This window comes from Manis javanica, chromosome 4 (assembly GCF_040802235.1).
Source record: "Manis javanica isolate MJ-LG chromosome 4, MJ_LKY, whole genome shotgun sequence".
Classification (NCBI taxonomy): domain Eukaryota; kingdom Metazoa; phylum Chordata; class Mammalia; order Pholidota; family Manidae; genus Manis; species Manis javanica.
The window spans coordinates 157837312-157856823 of record NC_133159.1 but is presented as its reverse complement, the minus strand read 5'-3'; the positions used below and the strand labels follow the sequence as shown (position 1 = coordinate 157856823).

The window sequence follows — 19512 nt, the reverse complement described above, 5'->3', positions numbered from 1 at the left end:
AAAATATATTTGTTATTCGTTGACACAAATGGTTTAGCTCTTCTGATTTCTACTACATTGCTGCCCCCAAACTCTTCATATGGAGATTCGGACTCATCCTAACTAACAGTCACCCAACTTGATTGTCATTAGTTAATGTCCGTCTACTTTTCTGGACTCTAAGCTCTGGCAAGGGCAGTTTCTACCTTGCTTTGTGTTGTTCCGCACTCTATACTCGGTGGCCAGTACAGACCTTGGCATACAGTAGTCAAGCAGTATTTGTTGAATTAATGAGATGTTCTTCTCCTACAAGACAGTAAATAAAGGTGATCAAGATTTCCTTCATCTCTTTTCTTTACACCCTTGTGGGTTTTGTTTTTTTTTTTTACTCTCTCCCTTTACCTATCAAATCAGGAACTAAATAGAACTACCAGGAAATTACTTTTTTCCCCTTCTTACTTTGAATCTTCAAATATCCTCCTAATCAGACGAAGGACAACCTAGTCTACTGGACTCTACTCCAGGATGCCATAGTCTTCATTTATATAACGGTATTGCTGAGCCAGGCACTGTGCAGAGCTCTGGAGAATTGCCATGTAAGAAACCCAGTTCCACGATGTAATAGTTTTGCTGAAAGGGCTGTGAGAGCATAGAGAAGAGGGCAATTCTTCCTGAGATGTTTGGGCTGGTGTCTGTGAAGAAGCAAAACATCTACTCCCCCTCTCCTGAAGGGTCCTATTCTGTTTTTAATAGTTGTAATAGGAAAATTAGTTGCAATAATATTAGTTACTACTATTGGGTGCTTACCCCAGAGCTAGGAACTGTTAAGTCCTTGATTAATGTTATTTAATAATCCTCACAACAACCCCAGGAGGTGGGAGTTACTATTTCCATTTTCCAGAAAGGCTCAGAGATTGTATAACCTGTCCAATGACATTCAGCAAGAAAGGGGTGGAATTAAGATTCAACATTATTTCTAATTCCCAAACTATATTCCTTCCTGCATAAAATGCTGCTGACCCTAATTCCTCATACTAAGCCGAATTCTGCTTCCCCATGTAAATGCCACTCATTTCCCCTACTTCTGGGTCTGTGGCTGCACAGTTTTCTTCTGTAAACCTAATTCCTCTTTCATATTATCCTTCTAGTGTTGAGATTTAGGCTTCATGTTTCTGCATCAACAATGTATTTTTTAAAAGTCTTTTGGAATTAAATGGGATTAGCTCTTTTCTCATCTTATAAAAATGACTTATAAGAATTTTACGTCATTGAGACCCTCAGAGTTTTCTTTTCCTTTTTAAGGTAATAACTCACTCATAATAATCTTGCTCAGGACAACATTTGAAGTCACATTGCTCATGCCCACAGGAAATGCATCTGTCACATGATATTTCTAAAATCACAGGAATGTGGGGAAAGGAAGAAGTATGGTGCTGCAAAAAAGAACAAGAACTTGGAATCAAGCTGAACTGGATTCAATTCTGTCTCTACTACTTTCCTGCTGTGCAACTTTACATAGGCTGCTTAACTTCTGAGCCTCAGACTCCATAATTCTAAAACATGAAACTATTACTTAAGACCTACCTTGCAGTATTTTGTGGGATTAACAGTAATGTATAATGGTAATGACATAGCTGGCGCTTTTAACAATGGCAGTTACTTTAGAAAGCTGCTTCTGAGATGTGATTTAAGGGGTGGGGAAAGCATAGAACTTTAAAAATATTTTATTCCACACTATCTGAGATTCTTTGTTTCATTTTACCAATTTTTAAAATTGTGGATATATATAAATATATATGTTACATATATATATATGTAAACATAAAATTTACCATCCTAACCATTTTTAAGTATACAGTTCAGTGGTATTAAGTACATTGATAATGCTATGCAACTGTCACCACCATCTATTTCCATAACTCTTCATCTTGTAAATCTGGAGCATGCTCCCCATGTCCCTCTCCCCTTAGCCACTGACAACTATCATTTTGCTTCCTGTCTCTATGAATTTGATGACTCTTAAGTATCTCACATAAGTGGAATCATTCAGTATTTGTCTTTTTTTGTGACTGGCTTATATCACTGAGCATAATGTTCTTAAGATTCCTATGGAGTTATGTTGTAGCATCTGCCAAAATTTCCTTCCTTTTTAAGGCTAAAGAATATCCCATCGTATGTATGTATGGCATTTTGCTTATCTATTCACCTGTTTTTGGACACTTGGGTTGCTTCCACATTATAGCTATTGTGAATAATGCTGCTATGAACATGAGTGTACAAATATCTCTGAGCCCCTATTTTGAGTATTAAAAAACAAAATTCAATTAAATTTAAAGATCAAATTGGTTTTACTCAATTCATGAATCGGCAGCATCCCATCTAGTAAACAGAAAGGAGCTCCAAGTAGCTGTATAAAAGGGAAAGCCTTTATAGGCAGAAGGGAGAAAGGCAAAGAAAAAGCGGACTGCCTCATCTTTCTTTGGGGAAGGAGTCTATCAGGCAGAATACCTCACTAGTGCTGACCAGAAAATTCCAGACTGACTGGTGAAGATTACATTCCTGGGAATGAAATGAAACTACAATTAGGTTAGGTATTAAGTCTTGGTTTGCTTAGTGGGGCTTAGCACAAGTGACTCCATTTTTGGGCTGTTGTTTCTTTTTTAACAGAGTATATACCTAGATATGGAATTGGTGGGTCATATAGTAATCCTGTTTTTATTTTTTTAAGAAACTGCCATACTGTTTTCCACGGCAGATAATATACTATTTTACATTCCCTCAAACAGTGCACAAGGGCTTCAGTTTCTCTACTTCCTTACAACCCTTATTGTTTTGTTTTCCTGAGTAGCCATCCTAAAGGGTGTGAGAATCTTTGTTTGATTTTGACTACTACTTGAAATTCTATTGTTAAAGATTTATTCATTTGGGGTTAACAATCACTCTCTTTTAAAAGGCAAATATATACTTAAGCCATCTGTTTCTCTTACCTCCCCTGGGCAGTCTGATTGTCATGTAACTTCCCTGTAGTTACTGGACTCTAATTAAAAGTACACTTCTCAAATCATGCACCCATAGTCCTGACTGTGACTCATTTTCTCATGTAAAGACATTCTGTCTGGAGAGGTACTAGAATTTCAGATGTGGTCGAGATTGCCCTCGTTATCAAGTGTTGGAAATTACTGTTGAAAAAATAAGGTAGAGACAGGTAATTAACCACCAGTTTGGGAAACATATATAACATTTAAATTATTTAACAAATTTATTTTAAAATATTAAGTAGTATGTGAGATAATGATGCTAAGCCCTTATATGCCTTAGAATATAAAATCCAGGAGGTCAGGGTATTTTCCAGTTTGGCTCACTGCTTTTTTCTTCAGCCTGAAACAATGCCTAGCCCACAGAGAGGGATCAATAAATGTTTGTTGAATGAATGGATGCATTCTGCAGACATACTCTATGGTTCTCCAAGTGAGTCCACAGACTCTGTAAGGAGTCTGCAAGGTCAAAACTATCTTCATAACAATATTAAGACATTATTTGCTCTTTTTTACTGTGTTAACATTTTTCACTGATGGTGTAAGAGCAAGAGTAGGTGAAATCGTTGGTACCTTAGCATCAAGGCAGCCTGGTACTAATTGTACTAGAGTATTTGTATTCTTTACTGCTACATCTATGCAATAAAAGAATCAAGATGCCACTTTCACTTAAGAAGAAGCAGTGCAATTAATTTTATGAAATCTCTCCTAGAGTATAGGTCTTTATGTTCTATTGATGAAATGGGAGATGTACTTAAATCTCTTCTGCTGCTTACTGAAGTATGTGGTTCTGGATTGAGATGTGTGAGCTGAATTAGCTGCTTTTTTTTCATAGAACACCAATTTTATTTGAAAGAATAACTGACAAAAAAACCCTATGGTTATTTAAATTTGGAAATTTGAGTGAAGTGAGCCTGCCACTTCAAGGAAAAATGACTTACAGTATTTCTACCAGTGGCAAAATCTGAGCTTTCAAATCATATCTCAAAATTATGATTTTGCAAAAGGCGATATCCACCACAGTGGACTTGACAGCTTCCCAAGATTTTCCTGTTGAGATCAGTGATGATTTTAATAAATATGATTTTTTATATTAAATAATGAAATGCATCAGAATTTGTAATATCTGCATAACTCAGCAAACCAGTATTTTCCAAATGGTTTCAGATTCCCATTGCAACTGACTGATTTTTAAGAAACTATCATTTGTTAAGTTTTGCTAGTATCAAGGAACAATATCCACAATTATCAGAGAAGGCTAAAAAGACTTCTCCTTCCAGCTATGTATGTGTGCAATAGGATTTTCTTCATTTCCTAGACCAAAATAACAGCACACCAGAGAGAATGGGGAGGCAAATACAAGGATCCAGCTGCTTTCAAGCCAGGTATTAAAGAGATTTGCAAAATTCTAATACAATGCCACTGTAGTAATTTTTTTGGAAGGTGTAGTTATACTTCATAAAATATGTTAACATGTAATGGTTTAGTAATATTGTTTTGGGTGAATTAACATGTTTTTTTCTCAATTTTAATCTCTAATTTGGTAAATACCACACATAAACAAAAGCTTTTGTCATTTTGGATTCTGATGCTTTCAGAAAAGCTGCTTTGAGGTTACGTGCAATGATATCTGAAAGGGTATCTCGCCGCGACCCTCCTTACCCAGAATGACTCAGGAGACACGGGCCCACGCAAGAGACTTTATTATCTGAAGGAGAGAGTGGCTGCCCCAGAGGGGGGTGCGGGGGGGAGAGAGAGAGAGAGAGAGAGAGAGAGAGAGAGAGAGAGAGAGAGAGAGAGAGAGAGAGAGAGAGGGAGGGAGCGAGAGGGCAGGGGGGCAGAGAGACAGAGAAAGAGAGAGGGCAGCAGAGAGAGAGAGAGAGCGGCAGAGTGAGAGAGACAGAGGGCAGCAGTGTGGTGCCTTTTATTGTGGCGAATCCACTCGGCCTGTTGCCTTGGGGGAGGGTCGGGATGCTTAGAGATAAGGCGGGGGAAGCCCAGTCAAGCCCCAGGCAAGCCCAGGCATAATTCTCACCAGTTTATGTGCTTGGGACCATGGGGCAAATGGAGGATAAATTACTATATTCTTACAATATCCACTTTACAGATGAGGAAACTCAGACTTACAAAGATTTAGGACCAGTTTACTGCCACACGGTCTATTTAGTGTTCGGTATTCTATCCAAGTTCTCAAACTCCAGGGCTTGTATTTTGTGATCTTAACTTTTTCCTTTGTAGTATCTTTGCAAAAATTATCTTTGAGTAGGTTGTTACATGACATTTCAACGACATAAAACAAAAGTCTTCATCAAATTCAACAAATTTTTCTTTCTTACAAACTAGCTGCCGATCCTTCTTTGGGCTGGTTTCGGCTAGTGAAATTGGTGTCTGGTGCACCGTTTCAGTTTGGTTTTCGCTCTGACGATTTGCGGTTTTACTAATCTGAGGTGGCGTCCCCTCGATAACTCTGCTGGGGGAACTGCAACCCACGGAATTCCAACGGGGACGCTCCCGGGGACTGCGTGGCTCCAGGAATGTGGACGTTTTCCTCCCTGACCCTCCCTCACATTCAAGACCTCCCTCGGCCGAGGGGAAGCGCGGGTGACAACCGCCACATACCTCTCTTGGGGGAACTCCCTTTGGACCTTTAATGACGCTCCCTGGCCGCCGATTGGCGGGCCTGACAACAATGGGCGGGACGCGACTCTGCATTGTACGTCAGAGCTCATTCACGTCTCCTCACCGGCGTCCCGACTCTGACGCCCGCAGTGAGTCTAGCAGGATCCCTACTCCAGCTAGGGGCGTGGGAGGGCCGATCGCACCGCCCGGGAGCGGAGATAGCCACTAAGAGCCGGGGCCTGCAGGGGCGGGGCACCCTGGGCACCGGGGATTGGTGCATCGGGAGCCTTCTCCCGTCGTCCACCGGGGCGCCGGCCACTCACCCGGAAGGAGAAGCCGATACGGGCTGCATGGTGGCGCGCCGGCGGTGTTGTGGGGAGTGCGAGCTGCTCTTAGGTGAGGGGGCGTGCGCGGGCCGAGGGCTTTAGCGTCAGCAGTGGCCTTTGGAGTGGGGATCTCGTTCGGGGCTGTCTCACTTCCTGGGGTGAAGGCGGGATTTTCGTCGGGATCCAAGGAGGGAAACTCGGCTTTTACATTTATTTTTAAAGTGTAAAACTTCTTCCTACTCCCAAGCTTAACAGGCGTAGGAGAGGAAGGACCATGTGGCCCTTTGGCTTCTAATTCATAAAGGAGGGGGAGTGGCCGGAGTAAAAGAGTTGAGGGACATTTTCCCAAACGGCTGGGATTAGGGGTAATGACAAGTATTTTACAGAGACACAGGAGGCTCTTGGGCTAGATTGTGGTTGCCGTTGTGACTAGCTTCCTAGTGGAAAGGGGTGGCAAATCACAGATGAAAAAAGGACGGAGCAGAGCTGCTTGGTTGAGAACACACAGCTTGGTCAGAAAGCGGAGCTTTCCCTACCACCTGTAGGAAGGAGAGCTTTTTGAGTTGTCATCTGGCACAAGGGCTCAAGAATGAGTAAGAAGTGATGAGAGTCTTGGTGGCTCAATATACTTTTAGTCACCTGATTTTTAAAAGTCTGTCTCGAAGTAGTTTCAGTGGGAGCGAAAATAGTGGCGCTAAAGCCTTGAATTGTTAGGACAGTGGAAAACTTTACAAGGAACCCACTTTGTAAACGACAAACAACTGGTTTCCTGGAGACAGTGGTGTTGTTACAGGGGGTGAAAGTAAAGGAAACTTAAGGTCTAACTGAAAGGGACCGCGAAGTGTGAACGCTAAATGAATTGCGTAATCAGCTGAGAAGGTTGCTGACACTCTTTATTTGGGTAACACACGGATGATCCATCTCCCAAATCAGAGAGGTAGTTAAGAACTTCCTCCTTTCTCTCCACGGGAAGAACTGAGTTTCATTTCCTCCCGAGGGATGGCATCTACGGGGAGAAAGCTGGTGAACACTAGTTGCTAGAAATTATTACTTGGTGTCTAAGATTTTGTATTCCAGTGTTTTAAAGGAAAGTTACAATTGAAACTTTTTTAGTGCCCTTTAAACTTAGATTTAAGCACATAGCATCTTGGAGGTGGAGTCCTGGGATTTTTTTTAAAGCCAGTTTTTAGCTGTTTGTATCTAAGTGGTATTAGCCCCAAAGGAAAGGGGAGGAACTTGGCACTCGGAGGTGGTCCAGAGTCCTAGGCAAACTCTTACTGAGCTTGAGAATGATGATAATTTCTTAATGATCCTGAATTTGGCAAACCTTTCAAGGTAGCAGATGTGTGAGCATCACTGAGTATGTGGATGATTGATTTCTTTGTCATCATCTTTTCTTTTCCTTTTGTGAAAAGACTTAAGAATATTTAATTTACCAAATGCCTGAAAAGAGAAGAGAAAAGAAAAAAAATCTGAGAATGTTCATTGTCCCTAGCAAGTTGGCCTGCTCTTTTGGGTCACAGCCATTTGATGCTACATTCAAAACGTATACATCGGCTGTTAAGGAATTGAAATTTCCTGCCTCTCAGTTCAGGTCCTTCAGCACCTTTGCAATGGTGACTGCATCAGTTGAAAAATCAGATTGTCAGCAAGATACATTTAAGATGGTATTGCAATCACAAAATTAATGGTTTGCTCTTTAGCCCGATTTTCTTATATACCATGCAGCTTTCTCTCTGTGCACTCTCTGTGTGAAGATACTGCAAAGAATTGGAAAAGCTGTTTACTCTGCTAATTTTGTGGTGTAAATGAGTTCCCCTTCTTTTGAAACGTTAGCCTTGTGTTAGCAAAACATAAAATAGAAGGAAACTCATTACACACTCTTCTAATGGTAAGGCAGAACTAATAAGAGAATGTGTTTAAAATTAATTGTAGGACTGTAAAAATGAGTGGGTGTGTGAATGGGCATGGGGGGAGGAAGAGCTTAGAGATAGTCTTCTTTTCCCAGGAGTCAGCCTGGATCATTTGTTGGCCGTACATATTGGCTGAAGTCAGTTTTCATTTCAAGGTAAATTGGAAAGAGAAATTAAACCTTATTGTTCTGCTCTTAAGAGAGGAGAAGGAGATGGAGGCGGCAGCCAGGGTGGATGCTGTTGGAATACTTCTAGGAGCAACAAGATTAGTGCTGTATTTTAACAGAAGGTGACATCATGGGCCCCTTTGGACTTGAGTAACCCTGTGCTGCAGCCTTCATGGTCCCCTTGCTGGAGTGGGCGATGTCGCTGCACATGTAAACTGCCACACTGGGGGAAATAAGGGACTTAGGCTTTAATGAATCTTTACAAAGGAGCGGAAAATATCCTGAGTCGACCTGTGCAGCTGTGGGGCGCTTGGGCAGAGGTACAAACCGGATGGCATGTTGAGAAAGCAAATGATTAGAAACATTGGCTTGGGTTCCGGAGAATGGATTAGATGAGGAAAGGTTGCAACTGGGCAACCCACTCAGGTGATCCCAGAGCTCTGGGATTTACTCTGGGGAGAGGGGACTGTGGTTAGCAAGACAAAGGGAGGTTTAGGAGCAGTGGTGTTTGTGGGAGCTTGGTTGTCTCTAAACAGCCGGGAGGGGGCGATGTTAAGCTCATAATGAAGCTATACGGGCACCAGACGCTGCTTTGCCTGCAGTCCTCAGGCAGAAAAGTTTTACAACTGAGCTGGTTTTGGCTGCCTGAGGCAAACACTGCAGAGATTCAAACGTGCTGTGGCTGGAGGTGGCCTAGTTAAGGGCTCTGGCTTTGGTCTGACAAGGGAGGCAAATCCCCTAGGGCTTTTAGCTTGGCACAGAGAGAATGTGTGGGGAATTTTTTGCTTCCTCTTAAATTTTAAACAAGAACAAAAAATGTTACTGGGTTTCCCCAGGGGTTTGATTAAAAATTTTCAGGGTTTTGCCCTGGTACAGAGTGATAAGAGAAATGTACTGACTATGATATTCTCATGTCCTCTGTCCCTCATCAGGTTTTTTCCTCCAATGGGCTTTTGGTGTAGGATGTTGGAGAACCAAGAGCAGGAGGTAAGCTCCAAGCTCCAGGGAACAGGTCGGTAAAAGACTGAGGGGATTTGGTAGAAGATGCCAATTGCTGGTAGTATTCTTCTCACAGTATGTATCTTGGTGGTTCTGAAACGCTCATAGTAAATCCTGGAGAAGGAAATTGGTAGTAAAGGCATTATTAGGAAATGAAGATCCTTTTGAACTTTTTCATTTTTTGGAATTTACTACTAGAATATAAACGGCGAGGGCAAGGATTTTTGTCTCTTGTTCATGCTCAACCTCCAGGTGACCTAGAACTGCCTGACTCATAGTGGGTGGTCAATAAATACTTGCCAAACTGAATGAACAAGCAAACATGAATGAAAGTTCATGCTGAGTGGAAAAATCTGGCAACCTGTGTTGTCAAAAGCTGTCCTACTGTGTGGCTGAGTTGACGCTGAAGGAGCATTTCTTACCTCCAGGAGGTGATCACTGTGCGTGTTCAGGACCCCCGTGTGCAGAATGAGGGCTCCTGGAATTCTTACGTGGATTATAAGATATTCCTCCATGTAAGTGCATCAAACTTCTACATTGGGGTTGATACTCCAGAGCTGAGGGCTAGTGCTGGGGTGGAACCTGTTGGTGGATGTGACAGAAGCAAAGGAGGGAGGAGAGGGAAGAGCTTGGGATATTTCTGAGTTGCTTTCAGGCTGCGTGGTGCCTTGTTGCTCTAGTTGGGGCCCCTGATCAGGACTGTGGCCTGGTGGCTTAGATCCCCAGTGAGAGCAACAATAGTGAGTTCATGTGAACTTGGCCTTTTCCCACTATACCTTTTTCATGTACCTCCTCCCTCAGACCAACAGCAAGGCATTTACCGCCAAAACGTCCTGTGTACGTCGCCGGTACCGTGAGTTCGTGTGGCTGAGAAAGCAGCTACAGAGAAATGCTGGTTTAGTGTAAGTTTGCTCTTGCTTCCTTCTTGGGTCTGAGATTGGCTTTTTAGGTGCTTACTTGGAAATGAGAGTTTACAATAAAGAAAACTTGGCAACATGCCAGGCACTAAGCAAGTTGAGAAATGTGTTCTTAAATTATGTTTTCATGTCATTGCAAGAAATAGAGTTCTGTTTCTAATATTTTGACTGAATGAAGCCATACAAATATATTTTTCTTTTTTTTTATATGCTTATTAGTCTAGGGCTAAACAAATGTATTGCTACCATTTTAAATGTGCTTATCACTGGTTATCAGAAAATTTTAGCTTCTGGACTTATTCCTGCCCATTTGCATGTAAAATTGTGTTTTATTTTTTTCATTTCTGTGTAGAGACCTTTTCAGAGACATAACAGACTAAGACCCTTAGGAAAAGCAGTATTGTTCGCTCCTCACCTACATCCCCCAAATAGTCCTAAACCAGGACACAATTTAGAACAATGATTCCCCCACAGGATGGTCACTGAATGCTCTGGTGATGGGTGGCCTGTTGATAACCAGCTAGTTAGTTAACATGTGGGACTGGTGAGGCCTTTGTCACACCAGGCCCTCATAAGCCAGTTGGAACATCATCTGACCGACCTATATCCTCTAGCCCAACTTGTCCTTCTTGAAAAGTATGTGCTTATGTGCTGTGCTTTGTAAGAGGCTAGGGAGGCTTAAGAAGCTTGTGGGTAACTTGCTGCAACTCAGTTACTTTTAGGACATTCCAAGCATGTGACCTTCTGCTTCTGGGAGGAGTAGGTATTCTTAATTTACATGCAAGGACCCAGCATTCTCTATTCTCCATGCTTCCTTGTCCAAGTTTCTTCCTTTTTTAAGTAATAGTTGATGGTGAGAGTGGGTCTTGTAAACCTGTAGTACAGCAACAATTTAGTTTTGAAGTCACAGACTTGGTTCAGATACCAGCTCTGCTGCTTACTAGCTGTGTGACACTAGGAAATTTACTTAATGTCTCTGATTTTATTTCCTTAGTACTAAAATGGGGATACTAATATATTTTTCACTGGGTTTTGGAGAGGATTCACTGAAAGAAGGTTTGTAAAACATTCAGCACAGTGCCTGCAAACATAGCATTTAGTTAGTCAGTGTTAATGTCCCCCACACCTTATTAAAAGCTATTTGCATTGATTTGTGCCTCTTTTTAGGGAATTTCTTTGATAAGGGACTGGAATGTTATGCTTACCTTGGGTGTTACATTTTATGACCCCCACAGTCCTGTTCCTGAGCTTCCTGGGAAGTCAACCTTCTTTGGCAGCTCAGATGAGTTCATTGAGAAGCGACGACAGGGTCTGCAACACTTCCTCGAAAAGTAAGTGGGTGGACATGGTGGGCCCGCACTTGCTTCCTGTGGGCGGGGGTAGGAGGAGCTTCCAGGCAGGATGGTGCCTTGATCAGACAGGCACATTTGTGGCAGGCACCTTTCTTGCACCCTTGCCTTCAGTGCTCACTCAGGCCAGAAGCCTTTCAGAAGTAGGGACTGGGAGAGCAGCTCGTCAGGGTGATGCTCTGTTGTCTATCTGTGTTTCCCCCAGGGTCCTGCAGAGTGTGGTCCTCCTGTCAGACAGCCAGTTACACCTCTTCCTGCAAAGCCAGCTCTCGGTGCCTGAGATCGAAGCCTGTGTGGAGGGCCGAAGCCCCGTGACTGTTTCTGATGCCATTCTTCGATATGCTGTGTCAAACTGCGGCTGGGTCCAGGAGGAGAGACAGGGTTCTTCTCACCTGGCCAAGGGAGACCAGCCGAAGAGGTAACTGAAGCTTTCTTTTTTGAGACACTAGGGGCTAGGATGACTGTAACCTGGGCCAGTGACATGTCCATTGGATAGAGGAATTAGTGTCCTAGCATGGGTAGCCTTTTAGAACAGGCCTTGTTCTCCTTGTGCATGGTTCCCTCATCCCACACACCAGGGTCTGTGGTCTGTGTTAACCCATCCCTGGGTAGCAGGCTTGCTTATTGAAATCTGAGGAGAAAGAAAATAAGCCTTTCTTACTTTTTTTGTTCTTTATTCCTCTCCCTAATCCCTTTTTAAAAATAATTATTTTTTTGAGACACAATTCACATAATGTAAAGGTCACCCTTTTAGTGTACAATTGAATAGTTTTTGGCTTATTCCTAAGGTTATGCAGTCATGAATCACCACAGTCAATTCTAGAACATTTTCATCACCCTAAAAGAAACCTTCTGCCCATTAGTGGTGATTCCCCATTTCTCCAAAGCCCTAAGCCCTGGTGACCACATAAGTACTTTCTGTGTCTATGGATTTGCCTTTTCTGGACAATTCATACAAATGGAGTCATACAAGATATGGTCTTTTGTGGCTGGCTTCTTTCAGTTAGCATGTTTTTAAGGTCCATCCATGTTGTAGTGTGTATCAGTACTTACTGCCTTTTTATGGCCCAGTAATACTCCATCTGTATGGATATATCTTTTGTCTGTTCACTTGTGTTTATTCATTTTTGTTGATTTGTTTGTGCCCTTCTTTGCCCTTTTCCACTCTTTTCCAGTTGCTGCTTTCTTACAAGATCAGGCAGGAGGCGCTCTCCCTCACCACCTCCTGGGCAAGAAAAGGACCACTTTGAGGTGTGGGCTCCTGTTGTTGACTCTGAGGCACCTTCCTTGGAAAGCTCCCTTCTGCCACCACCCTCCCCACCATCAAGCTGTGGTTTTACAAGACCTGATGAGGGAACCTCTCCTCAGCCTGTGAGGAGGGCCGTGGGAAGGGACCATGCTGTGCCTTTGGACCCTGGTCAATTAGAAACAGTTTTGGAAAAGTGACTTTGAACTCTGGGTTCTGTTCTCAGGTGGACAGAAGATGCAGGCAAGGAGACTTGCTCGGGTGGCCTTGGGCACAGGGCAGGTGTTGGGGATGCTGGGCAGCTTAGTGTCTTACAGTTGCCTTTGCTTGGGGTGGTTACACATAGGGTGGTCATGACATCTCCTCAAGCTTCTTCCATAGGAATAAACACTGTGCAGATGTTCCTAAGTTAAGCTTAAGGTCCAGGGCTGTTGGTTTTGACCAGAACCCCAATTTTGCTCTCCTGGGAGCTGAGTTTCTTCAGATGTTTGCTGAGCAGCCCAGGAGTACTGCCTCAGGTAACTGGTTTTGGGGACCTGAAAGTGGCAGATTTTAAGTTGCCAAATTGAGTATTGTCCCAACAGAAACGCTTAATGTAGAAGTAGTCCCACCGGCTGTCTTTGCTGCAGCCCCTGGAGCACCTTGTTTCTGGGAGGCTGGCCTCTTGCCTACCTCCTTGCATGGAGAGGGTGGTGATTATATTTATTCTTCCACCACCTTGCTTTACCTCCACTAATACCACTGAATGGAATGGTGCTATGACTCCTGTCTTTGGGGTTTCCTGCATATCCCAAGACCTCAGCCTGGCTGGGACCCGAGACCCCCAAAATAGTTCCTAGCCGTCCGTGAAACAGAAGTGGATGATCAGAGCTAGAGAAAAGGCAGTAGTAGCTCAGGGGGTTTTGTTTTGGAATAGGCTGTCCTGGGCTGTCACCGTCTCTTTCTGGTTATAAAGCGGAGATGTGACTATGTTTTCTGCAGTGTTAGTGTGGGCTCCTTTCTTTTTTGAATCCCTTTCTTGTCCCTTAGTAACAGCTCCCTGCCCCCAGGGCTTCAGCCACCACAGTGTCCCTCTGCTGTGTTGCAGGGAGGCTGTATGTTTAGTCCAATGGGGCACAAAGGCTTTGTTTGTGCCTGGAGAGAGGGCTCTGGGGATGGAGATGAGGAACAACACGCCTTCCTTCAGACAATAAGGCATTCCGCCCTCCTGCTGCCATAATTCCCCTCCGCTGAGAGTTGGAGTGGTAGGAGATGAGTGCTGCTGGCATGCTGCATCGCCTGCCCCTTAGGTTTGTATGTGGTGGTTCTCGCCCACGCCTCCCTCCTCTGGCCACCCCAACCTGTCTATGGGCTCTTTTACTACCAGCCTCTGCTGTGGGACTGTCATGGCATTTAGTTCAGAGTTGAGGGGCTTTGGCCTGAAATAAAATTCAAGTATTTAAGACTGTGGCTGCAATTGGTGTCTGACAAGCTGTAGCCGAGAAGGAGGGAGTGAGGGCTGGCAGTAGTTACTTTCATAAATCATGAATTTATCAGCGTGGAAATAATGGTACAGAACTGTGCACCGCAGCTCTCCTGCATTGTGTGTGCAGCTCAGGTTCACTCCTGGAGGAAGGGTTGTTTTCCAAAGAGCCAGCACCCGGCTCTCAGTTGCGGGCATGAACCTTGTTAGGTATAATTTACCTGATGTTGCTTCCACCCTTGCAGCCTGTCTGAGGCGCCAGGTGCTGAAAGAGAAATAAAGTTTGTCAACAGGCAGATGCAAAGCCCTGGCTGGGACTCATCCCTCTTTCCTGCCTGCCTCCCCTGAGTTTCTCCTTTATATGATGTAGCAGATCAAGGCAAGGGTAGAAAACCTACAGAGGCAAATCCAAAATGTCAAAAGAAGTTCATTTGAAAGGGGAAAAAACTCCATACACAACCCTCACAAAAACCGACAGATGCTAAGATAATGGCATCCGCTTTGCCGATTGGTGGGGATGACTCATGAATATTAATGAGTCCAATGCTCCAAATGGTGCAGCTGTGAACCCAGCTGTGCCTGAAGCTCTGATCTCGAAACTTCCAGACAGGAGCCGGAGGTGGTCTGTGTCAATTCCCTACTCAGCCAAAAAAACAGCAAGCTGGGTTGGCCTTCTTCTGTTCGTTCCTTTCTTCCTGGAGTTGGTGCTCAGCAGCTAGTTCTGCCAGCAGGGTAGGCTGCTGGGACAGCAGGAGCCATTCAAAGACACGGATGCAATTTTTCTGACTCCTGGCTTTTTTAATGATCTATTAACAGCAATGCATACAACAGCAGCTCAGTTAATCGAAGGCCAGGCACTGTCCTCCCTTATGCAGAGTTGAGTGTAGGCCATGGAAGGAGAAGTCCTAAAAAGCAGAGTGTTTCTAATAATAGGGCCTGAAGTTACCAGAAAAACAGCAAAGATGGATTTTCCTTCATCCAGGTGGTGTCGTTTGCCTCATGTTTTGCTCTGTCGCTGTGTGTTCAGGGCTAGCCGCTGTGGGGGATGACTGCCATATGAAGATGGGGAGCTCCTGGGGAAGGGGGAGGCCTGCTGAGCTGTTGTGTAGAATGCAAGCATTTTTGTTAGAATTTAGGTTTGAGGTCGGTTCTGTGCCTGATGTCAACTTCTGACAGTAACTTTGGGGCCCAAGTCTAGTCATTTTGCTTGGGATACGTGATCCCAAGCTTACGGGTTTCATTGTTTGGTGGAGGGATGTGTATGGGTGGAGGAGGAGGTGGGTTTTCCTTGCATGAAAAGTCTTCTATGCATCCTTTTATTTGCCTTCACTGCCTAGTGAGGAGAGTAGGCAAGTATGACACTCATTTTTGGGCTGAGGAAACAGCTGAGCTGATTATGGGTCTTAAAAAATATGTTTTTAGATGACAGTAGAATATATTCACGAGAGATCCTTTCCAAGCTCTATAAGGCAGGGTTTATTTTTCCCCGCAAAAAAACTTTTTAAAAAAAAGCTAACCTAAACCTACCACTGCTCAAATAAAAGAAAAGAAATATCTCCTTGCAGAGCTTTTTGGAGTTCTCAGAAATTGGAGCTCCTTCAGAGTCCTCAGTTTTCTGACTGCTGAGGTCCTAGATCCACACCACCAAGTGCTGGACACCTTGTACTCTTTGGTAGCTTTGCTTGGAGGCGATCATGACTTCTTAAAAATCTGATTGGACCTTATGTTAGCTCCATGTCTGAATCTGTTTATGTCTCAGCTCTTGCTGAGTATTCTTAACACCGTAGGAGTGGGGAGGATAGTGGGCTGGGAGGATGTGAGGTAGGGTTGGAGGTAGAAACAGAAATGGACCAGCTCCCAACCTACCTCACAGAGGCGGCAGTAGCAGTCAGTTGGGCTAGAGTGGCATCTGGATGTATGTGGTAGCAGCCAGCTGACACACGGCTAAAGCCAAGCAGATAACCACTGCAGCGTGAGATAGTGATTTTCTCAGTGAAATCCGGGCACTGATCCTAAGCCATCCCTCCCAGGTAGCCCTCTGCCAGCAGGGACTTGGCTCAGGAGAGGGCATGTTGTCTGGCTCAAGGTAACCTTTCTTTGAACTGGATGAGCGTCCCCCTTCCTGATCTCGCCACTGTACCTTCTTTCCTGAGGGTCCCCCCAACCCACTTGGGAAGCCTGCACGCATTTTCTTCTCATTCACTCCCTGCCCCAGCTCTTCTCTCTAAAGAAATTTCAGGAATTGCTACAAAGACCAGATATGCGTTTGGCTTAGCATCAGGCACCAGCAGTCAGTCCTAGCATCTTACTAGAGAAATAACTTCTTGGGGAAAACCAGTTCCATCTTAGTAATGGCTAGATTTGAAGTTGAAAAGCTGGAACCTCAAGATAAAATAAACATACACCACTGATGCTGAAAAGGGTAATGAGCCACACTTTTGAGGAGATAGATTGCTCCTGACTCAGTGAGCCAGTAAATAATTTTCCCTCCCATTCAGGGGCAACCTGATCCTCTTCCACAAGCAAAGGAGTAAAACATGGGGAACTTATATAGTGAAAGGGGCATGAATATAAGTAGGGAAAGATAGTAAAGCTGGAGTGTGAGAATTAAGACACTACCTGAAAGTCTAAAGTTTTTTCGCCCTGGAAGGGTCGAAACATGGGATGCTTCTGTAATCTTTGCATTATGGGAAGCCACCAGCCAAAATGTTTCATCTGTGGCTATCAGGTCCCTCCTTCCCATCCTTCAGCCAAGCACTTTTTCCTTCATACCATCTGTTTCAAAGGGGCTAGTTAGTTTAGATGCTTCCATCACCGCTCTGGCCCTGTGTGTGTCCCTTCGCCTGGTGGCCATGTTGGTGTGGGAAGCCAGGCCTGCCACCATCCTGACCAGAGTCCTTCCAGCAGAAGGCCCAGAATAGTGAGAGCCCAAAGCGGTTTGTTAGAGGCAGTGCAACCTGCCTGCTATAAGCTACGAGACTTAGATATATTCTACCAATTAGGGCACATCTGTTCGAAATGCTGAAAGTCAGGCATGTCTCTTTAAGAGCCATCCCACTCCTCTCTTTGAGTGATGAGGGCTGGGAGCACGAGGGAGTCAGATGCTGATCAAACAGTCCTACTGCCCAGCTCTGTTAGAAAATTACTGTAATTATGATCTAGTCCCAGCAGAGGGATGAGTTCCAATCCTGCTAATAACCCTTCCAGGTGCGTCAGATTCAGGGCCCATGGGAGGCAGCGCTGACGGGGCTCTGGCTGGCACCACAGCCAGCGATGGCCCTCCTGTCTGTCCTGTGGAGGCAAAGACGAGACAGGCCCTGGACCCCTCATCCCCTCTTGGCCTCCTGAGAAGGCAGTGAGTTTGGGTTGTGTTTTATTTTTTGGTTCTTGATTGAGCTCCTTGAAGTCCCCTCAGCTAACATGAAGTACCAGGAAAATCACAGCCATGAGATGACAGTCTGTCCTTACTCTCTCTGCTTTTGCATGGGGACTGCTGTCAGCACTGCATCAGCCCCCCCGCCACCCCCGTGCAAAGCAGAGGGAATCCGAGTGGTCCCCTTTCAGCTGCCACTGTCTTTGGCCTCATGTTTCTATGATCCTGTGTTGCTCGCTGGGTAGTACACAGCGTTTCACTCTGTCCTCATCTAGAATTTCAGGGCTCCCCTTTTAGATTTCTGGCACAGAAAAGGGGAACAGGGATAGCAGTCAATAGCTCTAGACATGAGACTCACTGTAATGCAGCTCTCGCATTCGGCAAGTGTGGGCTTATTCATATGAAAACATTTTTGTAGTGCAAATCTGCAGTAGTGCAGCAAACAGTTCTCAAAGGTGTTGTGGAGCATAGGCGCTGGCTTGCTGGTTCTTGAGGAATTAGGGTATTTATGCTCTGTCTTCCCAACCTAGCTGTAAGCTTCCTGTCACTGTAATCCAGTGGCTAAAGCACAAACTTCCAGAAGGCAGGGCAGTTTCTCTGTGTTTGGCCCTACGCACACCCAAATGCCCTGAGACAGTGGTTCTCAGCCAGGAGGATTTTGTTCCCAGTAGACATTTGGCAGTGTCTGGCGCCATTTTTGGTTGTTGGAACCAAAATCCCGGAGATGGGGGGTGGAGTACTGTTGACATCTTGTGGGTAGAGACCAGGGAGGCTGCCGAACACCTACAGTGCCCCCAGCAACGGAATCAGGTGGGCCCCAAATGTCAGTAGTGCCAGAAGGAAACCCTGCACTAATGGACTGAAGTCACAAGTGCCGAGTTCTGCTCCCTTCAGCTTCCGCTGCCCCCCTGCTGAGGTGTTGAAGAAGTGATCTCACATACCTAGGTGCTGGGCATGTTCCCAGAGGTGGGTCATATTAATGACAGGCCTGGTGGGGTGCCTACTGTGGGAGGCATCCAGTAAATGCAGGTGGTGCATGTGCCCACCTTGGTGATTGCAGGCAGAGCAATGTTGGAGTGTCTGACCGTGGGTGAAAGGGAAGGGTTAGTAGCCTGTTTTCTCTTCCAAAATCAGATGTGGGAGGATAAAAGGCAGCCAGCTGCTCAGCTTCAGGTTAAGAGCGTCTACAGTAGAACCAGATGCCCTCTTTGAGGGCCAACACTAGAAGCCTCTTGAAACTCACTCCTGTTACAGGAGGCAAGGAAGTGGCATACTATTGCCCAGTGCCACAAAATGCTTCCTCAGTGGCACTCTGCCAGGTGGAGGGTGGCAGGCTGTAATGGGGCCCCAGGAGGAAACTGAACACACACAGCTGCTGACAGCCAGCCAGCCCCACAAGCAACGTGATGCCAGAGACACCAGGCCTCTCAGAACAGCCTGGGCACCAGGAAAAGAAAGTCTGTTGGCAGGGCTTACCTAGGCACCAGGCCTGCAGGGGAGAGGACTTCATTAGAAGGGATGATGCCAAGTGTTGTACCAGGAGAGCCAGGTAATCTCTCTCTTCCCACCCACTCCCCTGGTGACTGGGAGTCATCCATTTTGCCTTATTTTTAGGGTGACCACTTATCCTGGTTTACACCTGTGGTCTTGGCATCATTATTAATAGCTGCATTCAGTCTCCAAAGTATCTCTGTTTTGGAGAATAAATTACAGTCACCTATTGTACCATGTAGTTTTCTAATATAATAGTTTCCTCCAATACAGTAGTTTTGGGGGGCATTATATTTGTAGAATGTTTTTGTACAAAATGGGTCACATCTTAAAATTTATCATTAATTGGATCCCAAAGAGTAGTAAAAGAATGGTTGATTCCCACCAATGGGAAAAAAATGTTTTAGAACAGTTTCTGATAGGGAAATAGGGAGAGTAATTCAAATCTGTTTATTTGCATTTTTCAAATTACTACCCTATCTCTAAATTCTAATGGGGAATGGGATTCTAACCGGCAGGAAGGAAGGGGGAGGAGCAAGGGGCTATGGTTATCCACAATTAGCTTGAGTCACTGGGCTGTGTAGCAGAGATAATCCACGGAGTACATGGCTGCTTTTTCCAAAGTCAGCTCTGCAG

The 19512-nt window shown here is 44.7% G+C and overlaps 1 protein-coding gene across 2 annotated transcripts; it reads left to right on the top strand.

The window, feature by feature from the left end:
• The first annotated feature begins 5796 nt into the window (after positions 1 to 5796).
• Positions 5797 to 14316, top strand: SNX11 (sorting nexin 11). 2 transcript variants are annotated; one of them, XM_036999078.2, is made up of 8 exons: positions 5797 to 6029; positions 7968 to 8027; positions 8972 to 9026; positions 9467 to 9553; positions 9840 to 9940; positions 11191 to 11286; positions 11510 to 11722; positions 12480 to 14316. In XM_036999078.2, the coding sequence occupies exons 3-8, from the start codon at positions 8985 to 8987 to the stop codon at positions 12748 to 12750; spliced, it is 810 nt and encodes a 269-aa protein (XP_036854973.1). In that variant the 5' UTR covers positions 5797 to 6029; positions 7968 to 8027; positions 8972 to 8984; the 3' UTR covers positions 12751 to 14316. The 2 variants fall into 2 exon arrangements, with proteins under 2 accessions (XP_036854973.1, XP_073091594.1); XM_073235493.1 differs by lacking the exon at positions 7968 to 8027 and having other exon boundaries at positions 5797 to 6031; positions 8973 to 9026.
• Positions 14317 to 19512: the final 5196 nt, after the last annotated feature.

Bases quoted from the DNA above. Each gene is read 5' to 3' on its own strand.
- SNX11 (XM_073235493.1), top strand. From the start codon at position 5,984: ATGGTGGCGCGCCGGCGGTGTTGTGGGGAGTGCGAGCTGCTCTTAGGT. The intron at 9,941-11,190 runs GTAAGTTTGCTC...TGACCCCCACAG, and splicing joins CAGAGAAATGCTGGTTTAGT to TCCTGTTCCTGAGCTTCCTG. The intron at 11,287-11,509 runs GTAAGTGGGTGG...TGTTTCCCCCAG, and splicing joins CTGCAACACTTCCTCGAAAA to GGTCCTGCAGAGTGTGGTCC.